At 40.2% G+C, this 27,381-nt stretch overlaps 1 protein-coding gene across 2 annotated transcripts; it reads left to right on the top strand.

Moving 5' to 3' along the window:
- The first annotated feature begins 1,396 nt into the window (after positions 1 to 1,396).
- On the top strand, positions 1,397 to 27,231 carry LOC113156230 (disks large homolog 5-like). 2 transcript variants are annotated; one of them, XM_026351223.1, is made up of 33 exons: positions 1,397 to 2,163; positions 6,695 to 6,763; positions 7,200 to 7,353; positions 7,723 to 7,866; positions 8,863 to 9,046; positions 9,744 to 10,000; positions 10,278 to 10,590; positions 10,780 to 11,010; positions 12,228 to 12,412; positions 12,529 to 12,654; positions 12,891 to 13,023; positions 13,142 to 13,266; positions 13,452 to 13,627; positions 13,820 to 13,923; positions 14,030 to 14,122; positions 14,547 to 15,518; positions 15,752 to 15,872; positions 16,198 to 16,303; positions 16,869 to 16,990; positions 17,536 to 17,619; positions 17,716 to 17,875; positions 18,772 to 18,934; positions 19,014 to 19,147; positions 19,294 to 19,458; positions 19,665 to 19,848; positions 20,598 to 20,746; positions 21,196 to 21,366; positions 21,494 to 21,690; positions 22,073 to 22,216; positions 22,364 to 22,491; positions 22,776 to 22,885; positions 24,494 to 24,603; positions 26,194 to 27,231. In XM_026351223.1, the coding sequence occupies exons 1-33, from the start codon at positions 1,866 to 1,868 to the stop codon at positions 26,295 to 26,297; spliced, it is 5,916 nt and encodes a 1,971-aa protein (XP_026207008.1). In that variant the 5' UTR covers positions 1,397 to 1,865; the 3' UTR covers positions 26,298 to 27,231. The 2 variants fall into 2 exon arrangements, with proteins under 2 accessions (XP_026207008.1, XP_026207007.1); XM_026351222.1 differs by having other exon boundaries at positions 7,185 to 7,353.
- Positions 27,232 to 27,381: the final 150 nt, after the last annotated feature.

The following is a 27,381-nucleotide window of genomic DNA, read 5'->3' as shown; positions in this document are numbered from 1 at the left end:
TTTAGTTGTTATATAACTCCTTACATTGTTAAAGCTGTTTAAACTCTCCAATCACAGCCCTCATTGAGGCGGAAGTTTGACGCATCTTAATGATATAGAGTAGTGTAATTATGGTAAACAAGCTCAATGTAGAATCCACATTTAGCATGTTGCCAGTTCTGAAGCTACATACATAATCTTGATATCATTTTTGCCTTTGAATAATTTATTTCTTAAGGATATGAGTCTTATCTTGTTTATCTGATGGAGAAGAAGAAGGCTCACAGAAGAGCAGATGTGTCAGGGGACAATCCAGATGAGAAGGAGATCAGATTTGGGGGTGTGTTGGCGAGTGATGCAATAACCTCTAAAAGGAGGTTAAATCGCGACATAAAAGACATCAGAGAAGCACCAAGCAGATCACAGGACCATACTAAACAACCTTTTTGGCGCTTGACTACTTCAAATGAAGGAATAAAGGTTTATGGCCTTATTGCACACATGTCTTGCTCAGATTTGAGTAGTAATATGTTTAAGAAAAGATTGGGCCATTTTAAAGAAATAAAGGGTAAAAGTATCAGTATTGCAATGCAATGTAGTAAAAGAAAGGAAGAAATTGAAAAATTTCAGAAAAATAGTAATATTATGGGAATTGTTGCAGTAAAACATACATATACAATGTTGTTACATCATATGTTTAAAATGGATAGGATAAGATTGTAAAGAAGAGACCCACCCACATAGAACTCAAAGTTGATCTGTTTGTGTTGTCTATTCCACCATATTTAAAGGTCCAGCCTGCTAGTTTCTGTTTCCTAGTTCTGAACAACTTCAGATTAAAAGGTAAGTTGATCTCATTTTCCTTGTTGGCATGTTAGTATTTGTACGCTTTGACAAAGGCAGACAGAGGACGCTGCATCCCCAACTCAGATACAGATGCTGGATATTCATTGGAAGAGTTAGTTATTTGTTTGGAACATAAATAGCTATGGTGAGCTTGTCTTATATTGGCATACATAACAAAGAAATCTTTGGCACAAAATGTTTTGGTGTAACTTGATATCAATATATGTAATGTGTGTATAATGTGCATACCATGATTGGCACATCATGAACTTAAAAAACAGATTTTACACAGAAAAACACCTGGACGCCATCATGTGTGGGCTACACAGTAAATATGGCATTTCAAAAAATAGTATGAAATAATGCACAGTACAATACATACACAGGTCAAATTAGGTTTCTTTGCACATACAGGTTTTTCATTAAATTATAAACTCTTAATTATAAATAATACTTTTAGATAAATAATAGGTGTTCTCACCTTTTCATGGTGGGAATTAAAGCGGCGGGGAGCCAGGTGTGTCTAAAAACGAAGCCCCGCCCACGTTTACCTTAAATGTCCATTGCTCGGAAATATGATTGGCACAGGCCACAGCTGCTTGGACGGTGAGACATGGCGGAGTTTGTAGTCTCACGGAGAGGGGCCCTGAAGAGTTGTTTCACTTTCCAACGTGTCGACAGAACTTGATTTTAGGGCTACAATGTTTCCGTAGCGCACGGAGCGCGCAGCGTAAAGAGCTACAGACGGTTTTTTTTTTTTTGTAAAGGAAGGACGGAGCCGCGCTCGGGAAAATGTGTTGTCATCTTCGCGCATTCAACAGCCTTGGGCAACAAATATGGCTACTTCTTGTGTATCCTTCAGTTCGGGTCGAGAACCCGTCCCAATAAAGTCCGAGTGGGGTAACTTCCAGGAGGCACGGCAGTAGTCCCGAGTCACGTTGACCACCAGAAAGATTAAGAAGCTGGGTTTGTCCCGGAGCTGGTTTGGTTAAAGCGACGGTGGTTGGGGTGGGAGGGGGGGGGAGGGAGAGGGAGTCGAGATGGAGCCAAAGCATAAAGAGTTGTTGGAGAAATGTTACCAGCACTTGGTGGAGTCCATAACAGACGCGGACCGAGTTGTGGAGGTTTTGGCTCACTGCGGGACCCTGAGCCAGTCTGAACGCTACGAACTGGGACACAGCTGCTCCTCCAACTCGGAAAAAGTGGCTCTTCTCCTGAAGACACTCACAAGCAAGGACAGGGACTGTTTCGCAGAGTTTTGCGCGGCTCTGGAGAAGACGCACCCTCATCTGCACTCCGCGCTGATGGACGGCATCGGACCAGTGGATCATACGACCGGTGAGAAGAAACGGTGTTGGTTACTTTAACTATCCCTTGGTTAGAGGGCGATTAAAAGCAGGCATGGGTGCAATGGTTATTACAGTGATGTGCAGTGGACTTGTAGCTCCAGTGTCCTTTATTTTGGTTATGATCCAGAGTGTTTTCGATCGTGCTCTGAGCATGATCTAACCAACATTAGAGGTATTGACCAGATGACAACGTGATGAGCGCTATGACTTTTCCTTTGGGCAACTATAACAAGAGAGGGCTGCAAGGTCATGTGACCTGATGCTTATTTACACTGACGCTGCTCTGCTCGTTTTCTTCTTCATAGTCACTAAAAGCACAGCCTGCTGCTCTTTTTGTGGAAGTATTTAATGGACCTAAAGAGAGACATACAATCAATGCAGTGATAGGCAGGGCTGCCTAAAGTGTGTGTGTGCGTGTGTGTGGGAGGTCAATAACCCACTGTGAAAGTCAGCTGAATGGGTGAAGAATTAAAAGTGTGTATGTGTACACTGCAGTGACTTCTACACAGTTGGCTCAGTAAGTGCAGTTCAATGCATTCATACCACAGTACGTCACATGTGATATAGGTATAGAGGAGCTGATACCACTCTGTGGCTGTTATGGAAGATATTGTTGGTGCTGCTGTTTAACTGTACTCTGTTATACTGTACAGAAGTGTGTGCGATTTAGCTTAGCCTTGTTGATATAAATAGAAAGGGCAGAATAATTGTCAGAAACAAATGTCAGTCCAATCAAAACCCCAGAGTCCCAAGGTGATATCTGCAGTTTGTCCATTGAACTGCAATGAATATTTTTCCATATTGATAAGACTGATTGTTATTTCTTTATTATCAGGTCTATGAATAGTGAAAAACATCTATCAAATACCCCACAGCTCAGGCTCTAACTTGCCGATTATTTCTCTTCTCCAAAATCAAAATATAGTTGTTTTATTATCACTTCAAACGGGAAACACTAGCAAATCTTTATTAGCTGGAACCATATGCAATATGTCTGCAGCACCAAGCACCAAATATCCACATCTGAGAAACTAGAATCAGCACATTTTGTTAAGTATGATGGTTAAATTATTGTTGTTTTTATGCATCATCAGGTTTGACAAATTGGTTATGAATCATCTGTCTGTTCCAACACTCTTTTTACTGTTGTTATGAAGCTAAATAATTGTTAAAAATACAGTTTTAACATAAACTGAACTGGTCATAATTTACATCTAAAAACTTCTCAGTATCCCTTTGAGCATTAAATCCGTGTGTGTGTGTGTGTGTGTGTGTGTGTGTGTGTCTGTATGTGTCATACAACAATAATGCACTTACACTTATACACGGCCTTGATCAGCACCTCTTCTGCACCTTTGCATATCAGAAACAGTTTTTGCATTGCTAGATACTTTAATCATTCTTTGCAGTTGCAGGATCATACTCGGTGAGCTGAACGGTGGGATCTTAATTATGCATTTAGTCTGTCCTCATTATTTATAGGAGAAGTAAAGCTGCCGAATGAGTCTACTTATTTTTAAGCGTATTCATTTTTACACTGCATTTCACAATTGTGCACCCAGTTTAAAACTGACTACTGATAGGCTTTTTGCTGCTGAAGAGGTTTGTACATGAATGTGTTCTGGACAGATCTTGCTATAGTCTGCAGCTTAACGTCAAGTAATCACACAGGACACAAATGGGCTGAGCTGCTTATGCTACTGGGCAGACAGGTTCCTCCACTGCACAGCCAAAACAATAACCTTTCCCTAGGAAAACAGTAGACTGTTACAGACTAGGTTTTTATGCAATATGCAGCGTCAGCACCCTTATCTTGTTACTCCCCAGTCACCCAGAATCCCAAAGGATGAGAGAGCTGGATCATTATCATCATCATCATCAAACAAAACAACGTTAATGAGTGAGAGCTTTAGCATTTACCCCTGTGTCAACAACAGCAGTGCTAAATGAATTTCACTTTGTGTGAATAAGAAGCAATCAAATACAAGATTTAAGTGTGTATCCCAAACCTCTTATTTGTGTTTTTTCAATAAACAAAGACATGTGATAGTTTTATACAACAATAGCTCCTGGGCTTGACAATAGAGATCTTTTTGTTGAAAGATTGTTCTCACCTTTTTCTTGAAGAACAAAAGCCCAACTGCAGCACATCACAAGGGTGTGTATTGTAGGTGAGACGTTCACCTGACTGTACAGTGCTGCTACAAAATAAGAATTGGTGTTTAGTATTGAGGGAGTGAAATGCCTTGCTTGAATTGGTTGAAAGAAGTTTAGTATGTCCACCATAACAGTTTTTCAGTTGACTCATACTTATTATGGAGCTATGTTAGGCTTTATACAATGAAAGAGTTCAGAGTATTTCTATCAGGGTAACAAGCTTAAGCCATATGAGCTCTAATAAAGATTCGTAAAGAAAACTGTAAGTAAACCAAATTACTGGTTCCATTTTGAAAGGCTGGCTGGACTAGTAAAAAAAGTCAGGATCACCAACATTCACAAAAACTGCTTGGTATCGAATCAGGAGCTGCTGAGACAGTTCACCCTCAACCACAAATATCAAACTAAACATGTAGATGTAGGTAGATTTGTCCTCTGGGCACCATGAATGTCTCTGTACCACATCTCATGCTAATCCATCCAGTAGTTGTTGAGATAGTTAGAGGGTTACCATTGGAGTTTCACATTATTACATCAATCTACAGGTGGCAGTAACGCACAAATAAAGGCAAGAAGAAGAAGTAGCAAGTAAATGTGGATGTAAAAAAGACTGGACTTATTTTTCCCAAGCAGCATTTTTGTTACAGTAAGCAAAGCATAGTGGTAAATAATATAATGGCTGTAATTTGTGCTCTGTATATTGTGCACACTGGCTCATTGTTGCACTGTCTTTAGCAACATTTTCATTAATGGTATTAGTAACACCAGTGCAAGTCAAAATATCTCTTGTGATTTATTTGAACACATTATGCTGTAGTCTTTGAATGTAGCAAAGAAATCAACCTAAGTGCTATACTTTAGTGGTGGGGGTCAGACGACGAGGTCCAGGTCACATGACTTGCACAGAGCAGAAAAGTGAGTGAGCTATGCTACAGTGAACCTTGCCCATTTAGACATTCTGCTCAAACAGAGTCATGGGAAACTTAAGCTAGGGAGAGAACAAAGAGAGCTTGATCCATGGGATGCCACGGTTCTTGAGGCACATCAGTCTTTCTTTTTCCTTTCAGTCCTCTGCTGGGAAAAAGAAGGGTGAGCCATGTTAGCTGGGCTCCTTCCAGTCTTAATCAAACTCGTAGTCTTCTTTAAGTAGTGGGAGCCCAGCCAGCCAGGGGTTGATTTAGAGTGTTGGGACGTGGGTAAATAGAATCGTTTGTCATGCTCCTACTCAGAGTTGAGCGCTGGACTGTATACCGGGGGTGGAAGTTTCTGATTTAACGGAGCTATAAGCTGCTCATCCCAAGGCCAAGTTAGATCTCAGTAAAAGTGCTCTGATAGCTGTTTCATCAAGGCTTGTGTAGCGTGTTAAACATCTGAAGCATGAATAAAATTAAACTAAAAACTATTAAACTAAATAGTTGACACATGTGGAGGCACCTTATTGCAGTCACATTTTATGAAAAGAGTAAACTGTTTTGTTTTGGTTGAATAGTATTAAATCAACAAAACACTAATTGGTGACAATTCTGATAATCTCTTAATCGTTTAAGTCAAGCACAGATGCCAAACATTTGGTGGGTTCACAGTCACAAACACGAGTATTAGCTGTTTTTTTTTTTTTTTTTCTTTTTAAATGATTCTAAGTTACGGGTCTTTGGGGTTTTACTATCTACTATTTAACTGCAATTGTTGACACACAGTCTATTCATATCTGTGGAAGGCAGAGATGCATGTCACACTTCTTACAATGCCAAAGGGCTCCATGAGAGCTGCTTATTTGGATAGCCAAAGAAATTCAGAAATCCTCTCCCCAACAATGTGTATAAATATCTGAAACTAACCGCTGACCCTACTCTGTCTGATTTTCATTACAGTAATATGAAAACTAAATCTAATACTGTGGCTTTTAATTAGAACAACAACAATGGAAACGGGTGATTTTTCATGTAACATGATCTTTTTCAGGATACCTAATGTTATACTGAGGCTTCCCTTCTGTACAGTTCATTATGCTCATCACTGTAGGCTATAGAAGATGGGTTTTCATAGAGGGGTTGTGTGATGTTGTCAGAGAAGATAAAAGGAGAAGCTGCCGTCTCTTTGGGGCCTTGGCTAGTCAGTATTCGAGCTGGCTAGCCCACTGATAATTAGCCAAACTCTTCAGCACAGGCCCGTCATCCTAAGTTTGGGGAAAGCCCCACTTTATTATGCCTCCAGCTGGCCTTTTTTCAGTAAAGGCTCCTGAATGTAACTCAAGCTGCAAAGCCTTGATGTACTATTCAATGCTGGAGATAATCATCTCACTATAATGCAGACATGGTTGAGTACACTTCAAGCTGACTTTAATGTTTTTGTTCACCTCACAGGGTCCACTTACAGCGTCCTGTCCACCATGCCGTCAGACTCAGAAAGCAGCAGTTCCCTCAGCAGCTTAGGTGAGTGTGGTGTTATGGTGGCGTTCAGCTATAGAAATATCAGAAACATTATCTTCCCAAAGTCTGGCTGACATGATCTAAGCAACCAACCACAGCTTTAGAAAAAATAATCAGTCATTGGTTGTTGCCTATTTAGACTCTGAGCACATGCTCCGTTAATAAGTAAAGCATTGAGGTAGAATATTAAACAGATCATAACTTCAAAAATGCAAGTAATAGTTACAAATGATACTGTAAGATATTGGCTTAGGTGTCTTACTTGCTCTTGTAACTTGCTCTGTCGAATGTCTAGATGTGTGGTCAACATTAAAAAGCTTTTGCCTATGATCGACTTCTATTTAAATCAACTACATTTACCCATTACCCATTATCTGAGCTTTGTGAACAGCACATGCCACCAGTGACATGCTGACTCACACAGGTACGCCTGCTCAAGCCTCCTCCCCTCCACCCGCCCACATGGACAACCACCAGGTGAATGAGAAGATGGAGACGGTTCTGTTCCAGCTCAGACATGTGACCCGTGAGAGGGATGAACTACGCAAACATCTCGCCCTCTCTTCACCTGGAACTACCTTCGATGACTGCCGGTACTGTTCAGATTTTATGCACCTAACTGCCTGTTTTCCTAAACAAACATTTACTGAAAGGTTCAGTGATCATTCATACACCTGCACTCAGTGAATAGAGGCATTTTGTTTGGCTCAGCTTTTAAAAGCAACAAAAATACAAGTGAGCTTAAGTCTTATGTGATGCTAACTTGTGTCAAGATATGTTAAACTCTGTAAAGCAATGGGGAAGCATCCATTTTTTATGATACCTCCCTTCTCTCCTGTTTCCGTAAGCACACAGTTTGTATGTTGTTTACTTGTCGTACTTCTAGCATTTTAAAATGCATTTATTGTTTTTATTTTTTCTCGGTGCATCATAATTTCCCTTCTTCCCTCTCTTTGTCATAGACCAAACTTAAAAGCAGGTCATGACTATGAGCGTCTGAAACTGCAGTGCATGAAGGCGATGACAGACCTGCAATCCCTGCAGAACCAGCACAGCTCCACCCTGAAGAGGTGCGAGGAGGCTGTGAAGAAAGCAGACTTCTACCAGTGAGTGGAGAGTCTTCTACAGGGCCTTTGTAAATTTTTTAACAGTGGCGCATTTGTGCTGTATGCATTCATGTCAGCCTGCAGGGTTTTAGCTGGTATTCTGTTCTCCTCTGACATATTCACAGCAGATTGCATAGAACAGATTTTATTTTTGTGAGAGTAATAGGGATGAAGCCTTTATACCATTCCAAAAGCAGATGAGTTAAGCCACGAAAAAATCCTTGCAGGCCTTCATCAATTTAATTTCATCTCTGTGATTGTTTTTAAAAAAGTTGTTTCTTTATTGTCTTAGCAGCATAAATCCAGAGTTGTCTTTCAGTCAAGAGGGTAAGAGCTGAAACTGAATTACGTCTCTATAAGCAATGCCCTTCTTGAAGAGTTCATGCCAAAGCATGCTCTTTAATCATCATCTGAACCCTGTGTGCATGGCACGGCATCTGTGCCATGAGGATAATGCTACACACAGCATTTGTTGTCCTGTGAAATAAGCTGTGCCAAGCTGACTCGAAGGGGAGGTTGGTCCATTTGTGTGATTTTAATGATGCCATACTGTCTCCAAAGTGTAGAGAACCAACATCTGGCCCCAATGCAAACAGACAGATGAAGGATTAATGCCATGTTTAAGCCTCTTCTTCTGGGCCCTGTTTGCACATCAGAGAAAGTCTTAATTTATTACTATGCAGCCTGCCTCTCCACTTCTCCATTCACACCATCCTCTGTGAATGGGAAGTCACTTTAATGCCTGACCAATAAATTATACTCAGATCAATAGGTTATTTAACACATAGACATGTCTTAGCACTTAATAATCACGGGAGATGAAAAAACTAGTTTAAGATCAATAATATTTGATAATGTAAATGATTATCACTTGAGTATTTCTTCTGTGTTGAAACACAAGCATAGAACATAGCTTGCTTGACTGCAAGTCCTATAATGGTGATTGTAAGTATAGTTGACAGTGCCCATGGTCTCATACTTGTGATGTCTCCTCAGTACTCTTCACAGCCACCTGGCAAGCGAACATACCCAGCTGAAAGAGAAGCTTGAGGCGGTTAGACAGGACAACATCCAGCTGGTCAGGGAGCACAACCACCTGAAGCAGGCCTGTGAGGAACTAAGGAGACTGCATGACGACGACCAAAGAGAGGTGGCTGACATGAGGATGCTGCACCAGCAGGTAGCTGTGCAACTGGTGATTCCATCTATGTTCATGCTTATACACCTAAAGAATACCGATACATGCACATAATCTGTGTACATAGGCTGTGGGACTCAGTCATGTCTATCTTTGGTTGCACTTGAGATGCAGCCATTTGGATTTTGTCATTTACTGAAATCAATTTATTTCTTTTCTCAGTGACCATTACTTCCAAGAGAAGGGAGTTGTTTAGAGGAATCAGGACAACCAAGTTCAGTCCTGTCATGTCTCCATCGATCAAAACATTCTTTCAAATTAGAAAAATTACTTACCGTGCATCTTTTAGTCTTTGTCCATCAGATGGCATCAGTCAAAGGTTCAGATCAGTGTTTGCAGTATGTTACATAATTTTGTCTTTTATGACTTATTGATAACAAGAATACATGCCTGACTGTCTACATGAGCTTGTGTCATCATCAGGTAAAATACTGCTCAGCATCAGTCAAATTAGAAATCAAATTAGGTCAGTTATGTCGGTCTAAAGGTGAACTCTATTCATTAAATCATAATTGTCAACAAACAGTGGTGGACTTGAGCTTTAGTGACTAAGCTTTAACACCTACTCTAATGTTGAGCAGTATTCCTGTTGTGCTTATTAAAGAAATTGATCAAATAGGCTGTACAATGATGTCCTTTTTTAAAATTTAGTGAAAAACCTGAGTTGTGTCTTTTCCAGGTGATGAGAGACGGGTCATCGGATGTCCTCAATAAGCTCTATGACACAGCTGTGGACAAACTGGAGTCCATGAAGAGTGATTATGAGGCTCTGAGGAAATGCTATAATGAGAAGACGGCTAGTCACAATGTGGACCTGAGTCGTCTTGACCAGGCTGAGGAGGAAAATCACCGGCTACAGAAACAAATGGACATGCTTCTGAAGCAGAGAGATGCTGCAATCCACTATCAGCAGCAGTATTCCTCATCTGTAAGAAGGTAAATGTGGAAACGTCAAACACTCAAAGGCAGCAGCATTAGAAGCTGTACACACACATTCAGCAGGTGTTACATACCTCCTATTAATAAAGGTTGACACAAACTCAGTAGTTTAATGTCAAAGTTGAACCTACAGAATACCTAAAATCACCTTTGCAGATAAGGTTTGCAAATGTGCAGATGTTTCCTCTTTATGCTCACTTTGCCTGTGGCTTTGGGGAGGATGAAAATGTGTAAAGAGCAGTAAAACCTAACCCTATCTATCAATGTTTTACAGGTTTGACAACACACAGCAAGAACTGTCCAAGGCAGCAGCACAGAACATGGAGCTGCAAAGAGAGATGGAGCGGCTGCAGTCAGAGGTGACGCGGCTCAAGACTCAGCAGCTCAAAGCAGTGAAGGACTGTGAGAAATTCAAGGAGGAGCGGGACTCTGTCATCAGCGAATATCGTCTGATCATGAGTGAGAGGGACCAGGTGATAAAAGAGGTGGACAGGCTTCAGACAGGACTGGAGATGGCAGAGGCCAAGCTGAAGAACACTTCTTCAGAGAGAAGGGTGGCCAATGAGGAGCTGGAGGCCCTCCGACAGGTAACAGCTGAAACAAGGACTCCTTTAGTTCAACATTTTGCATTAAGGATCAGAAAACCACATTTGCTTCAAAGTTTGTGTGTGGAAAAATGTTATTTACTACAATTTCAGTAGCTATATTTAAATTCAGTCGGGAGTGTTAATTTACTTTTAGTCTCCAACGCTCACTAATGTTTTTATGATATGAAGGAACTGGCCTCAGCACTGGTGGACAGGGATCGTGCCATCTGTGAGAAGAATGAACTGTTGGAGAAGTACTGCCACGAGGTGAAGGACAAAGCTGAGGCGCGGAAAGAGCTAAGCCAGGCCTGCAAGGACATTGAGACGGTGCGCGAGGAGAGGGACGTGGCCCGCAAGGAGAGGACAGAGGCCATCATACAGAGGGACCAGCTGCTGCGAGAGTATTACCAGGCCAGACAGGTAGCCAGACAGACAGGAGATTTATCATTACAAATGGAGGGATTGATTTATTCCTCGGACAATAATCCCTTCATCTCATCTCGTAAAGCAGTAGTAGTAAATGTTTTTTTTCAACAGCTGGCGGGTTTCCACACATTGATTTTTTTTTTTTTTTCTCGTTGAGAGATGTGTGTATAACCCATCACAGTACATTTCAGTGTGATTGTCAGATTAATTACTATGAAAGTTCTGGGTTTTGTGCATTAGGAAATTACCAGTAATTACACTGAAAAGGCTCCCTATGACTTGCACAATTATATTGCACTGCATCATAAATAAAGGGTAAATCTAGTTAAGCCTAATGGAATAAATTTAGCTATGGACCTAATTAGTGCTTTCACTGCACTTGACGAGTTCTGCCTGCACAGTTACTTAAAGAGAGCAAAAGAGCATATGTAGAGAAAGCCAACAAACTTTGAGATGTAGATTTATAATGCTGCAGCTGACCCACTTCAAACCATCTTAACGAATCCAGTGTATGACTGTTGTGCCTCAGACTACATTTACACAACACAATGAGTGGAAGCATCTATAGTAGGTGGTTAAACTTGAAATGATTTATACTTTTCAGTCAAGTCATTGAAGAACTCGAGTAAAGCCTGCCGAAAAGAATAAATGAACTGCTGTGGATGTTACCACATGTATAAGCAATCCTAAGGGTCCAGTTTAAGAAACCCATGATTAGGTCTGAATGCTTGACACACACAAAAAGGCTGGACAGTTTATTATAATAATAATGATAATAATAATAATAATAATAATAATAATAATAATAATAATAATAATAATAATAATAATAATAATAATAATAATGCCATGATTATTGTCTGCAAAGCTACTATAGAAGAAAATCCCATCCTTAGATGGGATTAGAGCATTCATCTACAAAGACTGGGTGGCTTCATGTATTTGACTGTCAAATGCAGTGAGTCGCTGAATGATGTTGGATTGTGTTGCAGCAAAGGTTGTGCTATATTCAGCTTTTTTCAAGACAACCCTGTCGTTTCTAAAGCTTATTCATCAGGACCCTGACTCAGCTGTAGTATCACTAAACTGAATGAGGACACTGAACATTTTAATTCAGTAGTATTCTCAAATGTCCCTTCAATTCTAAAATGACCAAATTGTTTATTTCCACACTTCAGCACCCTTTGTTATATTTTCTTTAACATCGTCAGAAACAAGACTCTGCCACTTTGGACATGGAACGGGCCAACAAGGAGATCGATATGTTGAGGAAGCAGTATGAGGCAATCTCCCAGGAGCTGAAGGAGGCTTTGCAGGAAGCTGAGGTAGCAAAATGTCGCCGGGACTGGGCCTTTCAGGAGAGAGACAAGATAGTTGCAGAGCGGGAGAGCATACGGTAAGAGTGGGTTCAAAAGATGTTTTATGTGGGAATATGTTATTTTTATATTGTGTGTCAGTACAAGAGGACATAAACAGAAATGGGTTTGTTTACATTTTGTGTGCATCTGTCAGAACTCTATGTGACAACCTGAGACGAGAGAGAGACCGAGCCGTGAGTGATCTGGCAGACGCTCTGAGAAATCTGGATGACATGAGGAAGCAGAAGAATGATGTTGCACGAGAACTCAAAGAATTAAAGTGAGCCATTTCTTCACACAGTTTTTACTATTATTAGGACTAAAACTTGAATGTTAGTTTTTAAAGTTGTGCTTGTGTGAGAATCTGTGATGTTGATGCAGGATATAGATCTCATACCTGATATTTGGTGCCACCTAGTGGAGGAATTATGTCAGTGACTGGAAAAAGTTCAGATTACTCATGAAGGTGACTGTACAGTACATATTGAACAGCTACACGTTTCATGTTTACTGCAGAGAAAAGATGGAGGACCAGTTGGAAAAGGAAGCAAGGTTTCGTCAGCTGATGGCTCACAGTTCACACGATTCAGCCATCGACACTGATTCAATGGAGTGGGAGACAGAAGTTGTTGAATTTGAGAAGCACAGAGTAAGAACTACTTTGTCATTATGTCAGATGTAAATTCATTCAATTACTTTTACTATAAATTTACTAAAATGTTTTGATTTGCATTCAGACAATAAAGATTTGTTTTGTTTCATTTCAGGATATGGATTTGAAAGCACTTGGCTTTGATATTGCAGAAGGGGTAAATGATCCTTATTTACCAGGGGATTGTGGGATATTTGTCAGCAAGGTGGATAAAGGAAGTATTGCTGAAGGAAGATTAAGGTAAATGTCACAAGCTTAATCACTAATATGGCATACATTTTATTGTTCAATATTGAATTTTTAATATTAATCCTGAGTTTCCACCGAGTCCTGGTTCCAATACTAAAACAAAACACTTTTGATAAATATGTTCTTAAAAAATATGCTACTGTAATTCAGATTATCCGTCTGTTCCATGTGTGCAGGGTGAATGATTGGTTATTGAAAATTAATGATGTGGACCTGACCAACAAGGATCGGAAGCAGGTGATTAAAGCTGTGCTGAGTGGAGAGGGAGTGATCAATATGGTGGTTCGCAGAAGGAAATCACTAGGAGGACGTGTCGTTACTCCAATCCAGATAAATCTGGCTGGACACAAAGGTCAGGTTCAAGCTCTAATTAAGGAATAAGCTTTACTATTAAAATCAGTGATGACTAGATGACTGTTGGCATCACATTCCAGTACAGAAAATGGTGATGTCTATTCCTGTTGCACAATTTTGACTGCATGTTGGATAGACATTTAGGATAAATTACATTAATGATTTCTCATTTTCTCTGTTTCCTTCTCAGAAAGTGGCATAGGCCTAGAAAGTGGAGTGTTTGTTGCCACTTTGGCCCCAGGCAGTCCAGCTGCCAGAGACTGTACCCTTACTGTTGGGGACAGACTATTAGCTGTATGTATAAGCATATGTTGGTGTCCTTTTGTGGGTTGTAGTTTGTCCTGAGAATTATTTTGTCATTTGTGACCTTTTTTTTTTCTCCTTCCCTTTTCCGCTACAGATCAATGGGATTGCACTTGATAACAAGTCGCTCTCTGAATGTGAGTCTTTGTTGCAGAACTGTCGCGATTCTCTCAGCATCTCCCTCATGAAGGTGAATCTCGCACACTGCCACTGATTTAGCTCCAGGTTCCAAGACATAGGCCCATCCAGAAATGCATGTAGAAGATGATTTACACTGACTCTGTGAAAGGTTGATTCCACAATCGCAATGTCAAAAGTCAAATGTCATTATAAATGGCAAAGTAAGTTATGCATATGTAAGTACTTACATATGCATAAAATAGTAAGAACTAGAAACCATCTATAGAGGTAAAAATTATATGTAAAATCTAGTATTTTTAGTATCATTGTATTGTAGATATCTCACAAGCTGAGACATCTGAACATCCCGCTGTTGCTGAGGTTTTGTTCACAGGGACAAACAAAATCTCAGTGGCAGCGGGATGCTATTTTAAGTTTCTTGAAGTTTGTGTAATAAGTATAGAAAAGTAGGTTTTTCTTTTTCTCCTTGACAGTTTCTCCCACAGAGCTGTTCTGGCCAGAGTTTATTTGAAAGTTTCAGAGATTCAGAAAAGATCTCTCGGCTCCAGTCCTGTGATGTCCACACCAGGAACTGCAGGAACTCCAAGCACAACTGCCCCAAGCACAACTGCTCCACACAAACAGATATTTGCAACTGTGACTTGGGTGGCACAAGGGAGGAAGGGTGTACAGACATAGGTGACTCTCTGGAAAGCAGCAGCAGCACTCACTCCCACCACAAGCCATTTTCCACCAGCTATCTACACTCCCGTTCCCTTTCCAGCTCCCACACTCCCTCGGAGCCTCACCCAGATTTGTGCTACAGAAGGCATGAGCTCCACCAACACCCCTTCACCTTTACCCCTGTGCTGTCAGACAGTGCTTCTCCTGAGGCCGGTGTTGACCGGGTGCAGAGCTCACCAGCAAAGCCCAGTGGAGGCACATGGCCTAAAGTCATAGCAGGAGCTTCTTTTGAGTGCACCCAGTTGTCCATCTTCAAAAAGCCCAAACAGAGGAAGTCCATCTTTGATGTCAATGCTTTCAAGAGGCCTGAGGTACCCCCAAAACTGGACTACATGTCTCTCTCCCATTTGCCCAAGCATTCACCACAAAGTTCAATGTCTGAGTCCTCACAGACTCCTCCCACCCCACCAGCCAGGAGTGACTCGTTCAGGTTCAAACATCGGCAGCAGAACAGCTCAGCGTCAGACTCCACCATTACCACCGGTACTCCGCCGGCCTCCCCGGACCAACCCACAACTCCTCATAATGACACAGAACAAGGTAACAAGCTCTGTTACACAGATGCTCTTCCAGGACAGACCAAGAGTGACTCTAAGAAAGCTGCTGAGGAAGAGGGGAGTCGACAGAGGGTAGGAGAGCAGGAAAGGAAGAGGTACCGTCCAAAATCAGCACCAGCACTACGGCGAAATGTGACTCCACTACACATCCCTGTTCCTATGCAGGTAACTAAAAGGCTCCTCTTATCCGGTCTTGCATCCTTTTTGACACATACCTGTTTCTAGTAAACTGTGTATTTGTCTTCCCTCTGTAAATTCCTTGTATGTCTTATATATTGTTAAAACTAATATATTCAATATTGTGTTGGTCTCCTACTTTATAGATGAGGTGATTCATATAAAAACAATAATTGGAGAAACGGTTCTGGTCTTATTAGCTGTTTGTTTGACTTTTGCAGGTACAGAGTTTCTCTGACGAGCACTCTCCAGAGCCGGTGGATTTGTTACGTTTCTCTCCTATGCGAACGAATCGGTACAGCATGTCCTTTGCACCTCCCAGCTACAGAAGCGTCTCTGGACGTAAGTCACAAGTCAAAGGATTTTATGATGAACTGTGTAGTTTGGTGGCTAAAGGTCAAGGCCACAGTCACCTCATGTTTATTCAGTTCTTGTTGTAAATATGTCACGGTCAAAGGTCACTGTGACCTTATGTATGTTCCATCCTCGTCTATGCTATAGAGCAGAAACTCCTGGAATTAATTTCATTACATCTGGCACAAACATTGTCTTGGACTCATGCATAAACTTGCTGTATTATAATATGATTCTGTACAGACATGCATGTAAACTATAATATCATTGGTTAGCAGAGGAGTAATTCTAGTTGTCCTTTGTGTTCCTCCAGATCCAGGTTTATCGCCGTGTCCTGCTGTGACTGCTGTGATGAGGAACCCAGTCTACACTGCCTGGAGCCATGAGATCCAGAACAATAACTGTCCTCCAGCTCCCAGGTCAGGAGTCAATTCACATTTACACATAAGCTGCAACTCCTGACATTTGCAAGTCAGGAGTAAAAGCAGCTTGGAACGTGATTTGAGATATGTGCTTACACTCGACATGTCACGGTCTTCACTGAAAATGTTTTTTGTGTGCATTGATGAGTTTATATTATATTGTTTAATGCTGATACTGAAAGCTAAGGGAGTTATCAATACAGTTTTCATAAGTCATGTTTGCTTCACAACGTATAATATTCTATATATTTTATATGCTTCCATCTATAGGAATGTTGAAAGTGATATTGTGGACTCTGGGTCATTTTCTTTGACATTTTATAGATTAAACTGTGATTTTCTTCTTTGACTTGACTAATGTAGACATTATTTAAAGCCGTTACTCTGTATTCAACATAATGTGATTTATTAAATCTTTTCATTCTGCATTGCTTATATAAAACAACAGTGTTTACCCTGCCCCAGATCTCAGGAACAGATGGCAAGGAGTAAATTATATTTTACTCAGAGTTCAATAATTGACTGCCAGGGGACTTACTGAGACCTTTTTCTCCACTTTTAGCCCTCAGCATCAAGGTCGCCTCAGCCTGGACCTTAGCCACAAGCACACTGGAGATTTGACTGAGACAAGCTGCAGTCAACCACCACACAGCACCAACTCCCTGCCATCCAACAACAGACCTGGTTTGTAGAGACCTCATAACTTGTATATGTCCTGCTTCTCATTTTATTAGGGATTATTTTGTATTGTTTAGAAAGTAATGTCGATGATGTGCGTGTGTAAGTGTACTGAACAACATCTAGTACTTCTGCTGGTGACTCAGACTGATATCAAAAAAGGGTGGCAATGGCTCAGGAGGTATAATAGAATATACCTAATAGAATATAACATCAACCATGACTAAGAATTGTTATTGCATGTGTCACACAACAATTTAATGAGTATTTAGACTGTCCAATAACCACTAAATTGGCCCTGAGATGAGATGCGTCACAATCTGTCTGACGGAGCCCAGGAAATGACAGTGACTGATTGAGCACATCCAACATTTGCTTTGTGGTAATTCATCAGATCAGTCTATCACAGTGTCAGTTAAGACACTTTCAGTCAGCAGTTTCCCTAAGAGAAACTCTGCATCAGGTGAAAACTGGAAAATGATAAATGTATTTTTTCCATTGTAATTTTGTTTAACTAACCCTTTTATGAATTTACTCTCTGGTTCTCTTAGGCTCCTCCAGTACTTTACAGTTTAGGGCAGAGCGGATAAAAATCCCCCCGACTCGTTATTCTCGCTCTATTGGATCTGACAGAGGTACAGATATAAGCACAGCAGTTTCACCTGATAGCGAACTTTACAGTGTTATCCAGTAAGTCTGAATTCAGATTTTCTTCTCTTTTGCCACATCAGGCTCCCTCTCACACTCAGAATGTAGCAGCCCAACACCTCCAATGTCCCCTGTCAACCTGGACACATCATCTTTCACCAGCAGCCAATCGCAGAGCTCATTTTCTACCCAGCCCAGGATATCAGTCAGCCCTGCTTCTGTCGGTGACAGACGGAAGGATGGGTAAGCCAGCCCCTAGTCGTGGTCATTATACTTCCATCATTCAGCAAAGAATGATGTGTTTTGCACCATTTTTCTGTACTTCTGTCTGCTTCATTGTGATTAAGTGTTCATAAAGCAGTAAACAAAGCTGTGAGCCTTCATCTTATATTGTGAGAACACTGACTAACCATCTTTGATTTTATCATGTCTGTCCTCTCTGCTGCTGTTCATTATAACCTGAAACCTTTCTCTCTTTACTTGAGTGATCACTCTACTTCTCTCCTATGTTCATCTCCTTCTCAGATATGTCTCTTATAAACCTTCCTCTGTCAGACTTCCACTGACAGTAAAACCCAGGTGCTTCTCTTTAAGAAGCTTGAGGTTTGTCCTGTGCTTCTTGTAGCACGTCCAGTATATGCACTACCTGCAAGATTGTTAGAGCACAGGATCAGAAGACCTTCTGTGTACACACTGCACATATAAATCTATTCTAGGCCTGCTTGGTGGCAGAGATCCTAGATTGGCCTTAATAATGAAAGTAAATGGATGTGTGTCTCTTAAGTCTGCCTGTCTGCTTGTTATTTATTCAGAATGCCGTTGAATTTTGTATGATTGCATGACTTTGAGTTGGATCCTAAATGCACTCGGCAACACCCTCCACAGTTCCCATATCTTAATGCTGAGAAACTATTCAAAAACTAGTAATGCACCTTAAAATCACTAGAAGCAAAGCGCAGAGATCTGTATTGTATTGAAATATCGGATTGCAGGCAATGGATTCTATTATTTTAATTATTTATTATGTTATTTGAAATAAAGTTGCATGTGTAATTCTGCCTGTTGCATCTTGCCAGCAGAGTTAATTGTTTAACAGGTCAGAACATGACAGTTTTACCAAATGTTCTTATACTCTGAAGGCCGTATTTGGAGGAGCCACGCAATGTGACGGTACAGAAAGGAGCAGAACCACTGGGGATCTCCATTGTGAGTGGAGAAAATGGCGGAGTATTTGTGTCCAAAGTGACGGCAGGCAGCATTGCACAAAAGGCTCGTTTAGAGTACGGAGACCAACTCCTTGAGGTACAGTAGCACCTTTAAACTAAATGGCTACCTGTGGTTTATAACTTTTTTTTTTCTAATGAATTGCTGCTGTTTTCAGTTTAATGGGATCAACCTTCGCAATGCCAACGAGCAGCAGGCACGGCTGGTGATCGGACAGCAATGTGACACTGTCACCATTTTGGCACAGTATAATCCTCACATGTTTCAGCTGGGCAACCACTCTCGTTCAGGGTAAGAAGATGGAGGCGATGATACCCGACAAAATAACTTGCACTGATTAGTTTAATGAACTTTAGTCCATTAAATAAACCTTTCTGACAGCTTTTATTTTAAGCTTTTTAATGTGTTTGGGGAAAAAAATGACTTTTTCTACTCAGTTCTCGAATGGAGTCCATTAGCAACCAACCAACACCCCAAGACAGTGGAGCCACGACCCCGGACAATCACTCCACCGTCGACACACTGAGTGAGCAGGATGAGGGCACCATCACGCCGCCATCCAAACAAACAACTCCTGTCGCCAGCCCTCAGAACTCCTTCAGGTAGAACTATAATGTATCTGTTAATACAATACAACAATTTCTATGGTCAGTGTGTTTTCATATTGCAGTTTTTATTTCACTAGTGACTTTTGTTTCCTATTTGATGTGTTATAAGTGGCCATTTAGGAGCTAAACATATGAACCTTGAAGCCTGTGGTGGGGTTAAGGTCAATTGATTTATACATATAACAGAGGTTTTTCTTCAGGCTTCCAAGTTCGAGCTCACGCAGGACTGCAGAGCCTCGGCTGGTGAGACTGAAGAGGGTCCAGGTGGAGCTGGGAGTTCAGATTTGTGGAGGAAACCTTTATGGCATTTTGGTGGAGAGTCTGGATGATGAGAGCCCTGTTAAGGGTCCTGATGGCCTGCTGCTTGGAGACTTGATATTGGAGGTATCCACAGTTGCAGCTGTTGTGAACATACTATAGGACCTAATTTAGATTTGGAAATAGTGGCCTTTCCCAGTGAGGGGCTCAAGTTGCTCACACAGAGACTTGGAACTTGTGAAGCAGTATCAATGTGCTGGGACTTTATCAACATAAGCAAACTAAATAAATAGATAAACAATAATAATAATAGATTCATATAAACAGCATGATACTTGGAGGCATTAAAAAAATGCAGATTAATGTGGTCAATGCAGGATTTTGGTAAAGCACTCTGTAAAATGTAAATGCATATGACAAAGTAAAGTGTTAAAGAGGAGAGACAAACCTAGACTTCTTAAATTACTCCTTCTTCCCTGACATTGAAATTCCCTTTGCATGTTATAGAGTATAATTAAACAGCACTAGCCTGTTTAAAATGATCATATACCAAAGATACTGTAAGATACTGTGTCTAAAGGAGTGATAATAGAGCAGTTAGTACTTTGAATAACTGACAAATACAATGCACTGTTGTAAGCAGTCTGAATACTATGCAGAGAATCAACTCTTATTACAACCATAGGACACTTGAGACTTGACTTGGACTTGAAAAAATGGCTTAAAATAGAAATGGAAAAGAATTTAAACGTTTAGGTATCACTTAGGGCGTCTGTTATTTGTACTTTTACTGTGAACAATGTTGTTTGATTCTTGTTTGACATTGAAGTTTTCCTTTGTATCCTTTCACCAACTGTGTAATTGTTTTCAAACAGTACAATGGCATCAACATGAAGAACAAAACTAAAGAGGAGGCCTACCTGGAAATGTTGAAACCGGCTGAAACAATCACATTCAAAGTCCAGAACTGTGTTGATGACCTTGCTGCAATCAAAGAGTCCCACGGAGATGGATTTTTCATACGGTACCTTAACTACTTCAGTACTGAGAAGTACAAAAACAAGACACCACTTACAGTATTGGACGACATTGTCGTTACCTCAGCCATGTGATGTTTGGCAAGGTTTAACAGGTTTAAAGAAATTCTCATACCACATTTCTGGTTGAGATTGGATGCATGAAGGCCTTTGTTTACCTAAATGAGGGGGCCAAAACATTAGAAGACACTATTATATAATAGTTCCAATGCTCACTATGATTTTAATAATAAACTGTTCACTGTATCACTGTTCTGACATTTCAACAAAAACTGAGAAATTATCTACTTATAACTGTGCAATTCATGACATTCATGTTGGACTGGATTACATTAGATTGTACAGGTGTACCTAATAGAGTGGTCAGTGTTGACTGTTGTTGTCTTTCATTCTGTTATGTTTCATCCTCTCTACTTGATTATTCATGTCTTCTTAGAGCACTTTATGACAGGGTGGCAGAGGTGGAGCAGGAGCTGAGCTTTAAGAAAGATGACATCCTCTATGTTGAAGACACACTACCAAATGGCTGTTTTGGCTACTGGGTGGCCTGGCAACTTGATGAGAATGCACAGAGGCTGATGACGGGGCAGATTCCCAGTAAATACATGTAAGTCATGGCTGTACATACTATTTGTTTACATATTACAGGTAAAGTCATTTCATATTCATCGTGCTTAGATGTTATGGAACTTGAGTGTTGAATATATGTGAACATGTTGATAAACCTCCGAAAGGATGGACCAGGAATTCTACAGAAGACACTGCATGGCCGATATGAAAGACGAGAATAGTGCCAATAAGACTCTGTCTGCTGCTGCACGGAGGTCCTTCTTTCGCAGGAGACTGAAGCACAAACGCAGCGGATCCAAGGATGGGAAGGACCTGATGGCTCTGGATGCCATTAGCACCGATTCTTTGCCCATCACAGAAGGTGAGAAAACAACCAGTGGGGCAGCTTTAGCAGAAATGCAAAAGAAAAGCTACATAATGAGATAAAGAAAATGGAGATTGAACCACAGCAAATTCTTTGCTGAGTACAGCTATTTACAGGAAGGTGTACTCGGTGTCCTAAACAAAGGGCCACAAGGATATAAAATCTGGATATACAGTAGAATGCAAATGTACTATGTGTCAGGGAGCTTTCGGTTATCAAAGTGTGGTTATAAAGCCGGGTGATGCTATAAAAGGAAAAAAACATACCGTCTCAACTCTGCCCTTTCCAGGATACAGAAGTTCAGAACCATGTTTAGTAAAGGGCAGCTGTACTTCCATGGTTTCTTAGAGTGAATTGAGTTTCTGTCTTTTCTGCTCAGATGGAATCAGCCTGATGTACCAGCGGGTTCAGAAAGTGGAGTGCTCATCCCCCAGACCAGTGCTGATCTTGGGTCCATTAGTGGAGGCCAGTAAGGACATGTTGGTGAAGGAGGCTCCTGCTAAGTTCTGTCGCTGTCTGCCTGGTGAGAGTGTGTGATTAGAGTTTATTTATTGATGACAGATTTTAGATGTGTCCATCAGGTTTGTTTCACTAATCTCATAATTTAAAGGAGTTTTACTAAGAACTGCTCAATGTAATGTTTGGTTTTGATTTGTTTTTTTACCTTCAGAGATTATGAAGGCATCTCAGCAAGCAATAGAGCGAGGAGTAAAGGACTGTGTCTTTATTGACTACAAACGGAGGAGTGGCCATTTTGATGTGACAACTGTTGCATCAATAAAAGAGATTACAGAGAAGGTAATTTTATCTCGCTGTGTATTATACTGGTGCCATCATTGTGATATATGTGGATAAGAAACGGAAATGAGAAGGTAATTTTAGCTGCCAAGTATGTCCACCACTGTTTTTACAACATTAGACTTTAGAAATGCGTTCAAGTTCAGCTAGATCAAAGTATATTTAACACAAAAACACTGCAAAATATAACAAACTAATTCAAGTTGTGTAACTTTTTTTTATAATACGCTATTTGAAACATCCCAACTTCTCAAACAGTCTTTTGCTGTAATTTTCTCTCATAGGACTGTCACTGTTTACTTGACATTGCCCCTCATGCCATCGAACGTCTCCACAGCGTTCACATCTATCCAATCGTTATATTCATTCGCTACAAAAATGCCAAGCAGATAAAGTGAGTAATCCCATTCCTTTAAACATGTTTGTTTCAGTTATATTTTGATTCCTTGCCTGATTCTTGAGGCTGTTTACTGTAGTGAACTATTTATTGTAATGACCTGTTTTTAATTTAACTGTATTTTATTCATACATAAATCAATCAAAAGAAAAGGTTGGGAGGGTTATTTGCTATAAATGCTGTCTTTTTCCAGTCAGGATCATGCTTTTGTCAAGAGCATGAGGTTAGAATGACTCTGCACATTTCTATGATTTTGATTTCTAAGATTAAAAATAAATTATCATTTATAAAGATGCTAGTTCTCTTTTAAGGAATTATAATTCTTGATTGCTCCTTTGTCAAGACAGACACTCAGGAAATTGCAGAAGCCTTGCTGCATTCATAATCATATTCGTCCTGCAGACACAACAAAAACTAATTGCTCAACTTGATTTGATCATCATTAGTTTAGAAACCACAGTTTACTCTCTTCCACCACCTGGGTTTTGATGGGATGATGGTGATATATCAGAAATATCTCTGCTTTTTCATTTATAATCGCATGGGAAAAGTAAATCTGTTGAATCCTCAGTATATTTTTTGAACATGCACACAAATAAAGACCTACTCAGATCTTTCTCGGCCACACGCATACACCCACGCATACAAATCTATGAGGCAGTGCAGCAGGCAAACATTTGTGGAGATTGATTCCTGCTAAGACTTTGCTGTCATCAGCTGAGTGCCAGCTGTCCAGGGAGAGCTCAAAGGGCCTGTGGCTCCGCTTTGTGGCGTGGGTGGCTAAAACACTGCCCCCATAAGCTGCAGCAACCACATAAACACAAATACAGTTTCCCAGTGCCTGCTGCTGCTGCTGCTGCTGCTACTGTCAGACGCTCAAGCTTTTTTTATGGGTTTTTATCCTCTGGGAAGCATCAGCAGACCAGTATGTTGACTGAATACTGAGTGCCAGGGAGAGATGGGAGTGTGATTCTAGGTTAGGGTCACAGGGTCCCTGTGGATGAAAGCTGAACCACATTTAAGACTGTGTCCTGACCTGGACTGAACCAGTGGGCTGGACAGGTTAAAGAGCCAAGATATCACCATAAAGCACTGTAGTTTATCTATTAAATGCGTAAATAGGATTGTGCAGTTAGATAAAATAAATGGGAGATTTTACAACTATTAAGTAGTGAAGGTACATTCAGTCCAATAGTGGTATCCTTTATGATCTCTGCAGTCTTGATTCATTTTGCTTTAATATGATTTCTGTGAGTGTATGTTTATTTATTTTACTGGTTTATCAAAAAGATATTTCCATCTAGTTGCTGGTTATCATGCCTCAGTTAAAATTTCCAGAAATAATTTTACAGTTGTTGCAGTGCAAATCTTTCCATCCAATTAAGTCAGAATTCACCGATATGTGTTAATGGACCTGGTCTTTTGTTGGGCAATTAAATTATCTTGAGTACAATTGGTATAATCTAAAGATGCAGATGCTAAAAGAAATGCAAGGCTGTCAAGCTCTATTTCCAAACTGAGTTGTTGTGCCATGTTTTGAATCTGCATGTGAACTTATGAAGAAGGATGCTAGGATGCTGACAAGTGCTGATGTTGTCTCTCCAGAGAGCAGAAGGACCCTTTGTACCTGCGGGATAAACTCTCACAGAAACATTCCAAGGAGCAGTTTGAGGCGGCACAGAAAATAGAGCAGGAGTACAGCTCCTTCTTCACAGGTGGGTGGAAATGACTTATTTTCACTGTGACAGACTAAAGTAGTAAAGATACAAGGATACACACACATTATTGTGAATTCATAGAAACCGCTACATGACTTTAAATGTAGTCAGTAAGGTAATAAATGTCCAATAATTTGACATTGCAGGGTTGAATCCCTTAAATCACCTCAAATCTAGTAAAAGTGCAGTTGACACAATTCACACGAAATGTATCTTGAGTAGATTTCAGATGCTTCTTCCTGCACTGAAAACAATGGTGCTGAATGCAGGTTTTTTGTGATTGTCAATATTTAAAAAAAAAAAAAAGCAGCAGTGTCTTCAATTAGTCGGGGGAAAGAGCTGATCCATTTAAATTAGCAAATAAAATACTTTTATCGAACCTGAAAACATTAGCAGACATGCATTACAAATTTAGGTTAGTTGTGACTAAGTAAGATTGAAAGCTCTAAACTTGAGGGAGCTTAGAGAGGCACACACCAGCTGCAGACTCTGCTAATGTTGGACTCTCACTTCAGTCTTCAGCTGCTGTTGCTTTACATTAGCAAGTTAGTTGAATGTCTGTAGAAAACAAATTCACTGTTGCAACCTGTTGAGCCAACTTGGAGCAATTTCCCCTTTCTTTTGTACAACGAAACCACTGAAGATGTCAAAGTACTTTCTGTCATCTCTTTCTCTTTACTGTGCACAAGAGAGCGCGCTCTGTGCTGATTAACTGGGAATTGTATTTGGGTTGTGGCAGAAATCTCAGCAGACAGAATTTCAGTCAAATACAACATGTTATTTACTCTGAAGGGTCTGTTTACATCTATCTCTGCAGAACCTTCCATCTTACAAAGGTTATGTGGATTAGCAAAGGTCCTTTCAACCCAGAAAACAGCCAGAATACATAATATAATGAGAACATTAAATGAAAAAACTGTTTAGCAAACATAGGTGCAATAAATCATAGTAACAGATTCTGTTCCTTTTAATATAGTCTAGTCACTGGAGGTTCTGAGGTTTTTGGAGCACAGTATCTAGGTGGTCTTTCACAAACCAGAGTTAAAGTTTTGGTATCTGGAGCAGCAGCCAGTCTGAGACACCCAACTGTCCAGCTGATTAATGACTCTATAAAAGGAGGCGATTTATAGGAAAGGGCTATGGAAATGAGCACATACCACTGCTGATCCCCCTCTAACATAGACAGAGGTGTCTGGCCAAGCCACGACGATGAGAACTATAATTATCAGCTGTAATAAATCTGAGTGCTGGGTGCTAAATGGCATGAAGTGGAGCGGATACATCCGTTTATCTCCAATATCTAGAACTGAAATAATTTGGCTGCACAGTCGTGTTTTTCCATGAGAACACTGTTGTTGTGTAAAGCTATGAAATTATTATAACATGTTGATACTAGACTGGTTGTTCGGTTTAGTTATGAGCATTAAAATATTAGATCACAAGTTGCATGCATTAAGAGCTGCTGTATATTATACAAATGAAACCATGCATCTTTAATAAAAATAAACGCTAATATAGCCATGAATGTTTATATGCATCACCCTCCCCATGTAAATATTTCCCCCCCCCACCCTCGCTGTGTTGCAGGCGTTGTCCAAGGAGGCAGCGTCTCCTACATTTGCACTCAGATCATGACCATTGTGGAGCAGGAACAGAATAAAGTACTGTGGATTCCAGATGGAGCACCGTAGAAATGTCAGCCCTCACTTCGTGTCACTCGGAAACCTTAGAGAGGATGTTTATTTTTTATTATGGGATATACAGTGAATCGGTACATTTAACAGACATCTTGGTTAACGTTGATGCTTTTTCACAAATTTAGCACCACAAATGATGATCATGTAATATTCCCACCACAATAGAGATGTACTGTACCACAGATAGATTTGTTTACACTAGTATTTAATACTTGAATGCTTTATTTTCCCTTTATATCTACTAGCACTCCTTTAAACCCACCTTGAATATGTCGGACCACAGGAGGTCTGCACCGATGAACTGAAGACTCTTTTTCTAGAAGTGAAAATAGCATTGACCTCTATGTTCCCTTCTCTATTTATACATCTTCCTGACATTTAATTTATCTAATCAAATCAAAAATGTTGGTTATGAACCTTTGTTAAACAAACGTAGTTGTCTAGTGATCACAAAGGTTGATATTTTCCGGTTCTTATTTATAGAAGAGAAATTGGGTCATATTTGCTTCCACAGTTCTATTTTATTGTCTCATAGCACCCTCTTTTCTCTGACATCATTTCAGTCCTTAAAATAATATTGCTTAACGTAAGCTAAACATTTGTCATCATTAAACATTCTCGAATTTATTAACACTACAAGGTCTTTGATAAATCATAATGCAGTAATGTTCATGTCTCCGGGTTTGTGTTCTACTGGTATTGCCAATACTGCTCTGCTTTGTGAGGTACATTTTTAAGAAGGGATATTTTATTTGAGGTTCATGGTAGGCTGTCGACTTGATGCATTTACATCCACCTCTGGAATAATCAGTAGATCACGTCAACATTTCATCTTCAAGTTGGATGAAACACTTTTGGCCAGGTTTTCTCCTAATGAAGCTTAATATTTCTATAAGAAAATATTAAAAACAGAATACACTCAATGAGATGCAAGTTGTCTGTGTTTTCTGTACTTTTGTTTTTGGTGAAATGATTAACAGCTGGCTGTTTGACCCATCATCAGTGCACTGTTTGTCCACTAGAGGGACTAAACACCCACAGTGACAAAGACAGGGGAAGAGATCCCTTTTCCACGTTT

This window comes from Anabas testudineus, chromosome 19 (genome assembly GCF_900324465.2).
Source record: "Anabas testudineus chromosome 19, fAnaTes1.2, whole genome shotgun sequence".
In the NCBI taxonomy this organism is placed as follows: Eukaryota; Metazoa; Chordata; class Actinopteri; order Anabantiformes; family Anabantidae; genus Anabas; species Anabas testudineus.
This window is presented reverse-complemented; position numbering and strand designations above follow the sequence as displayed.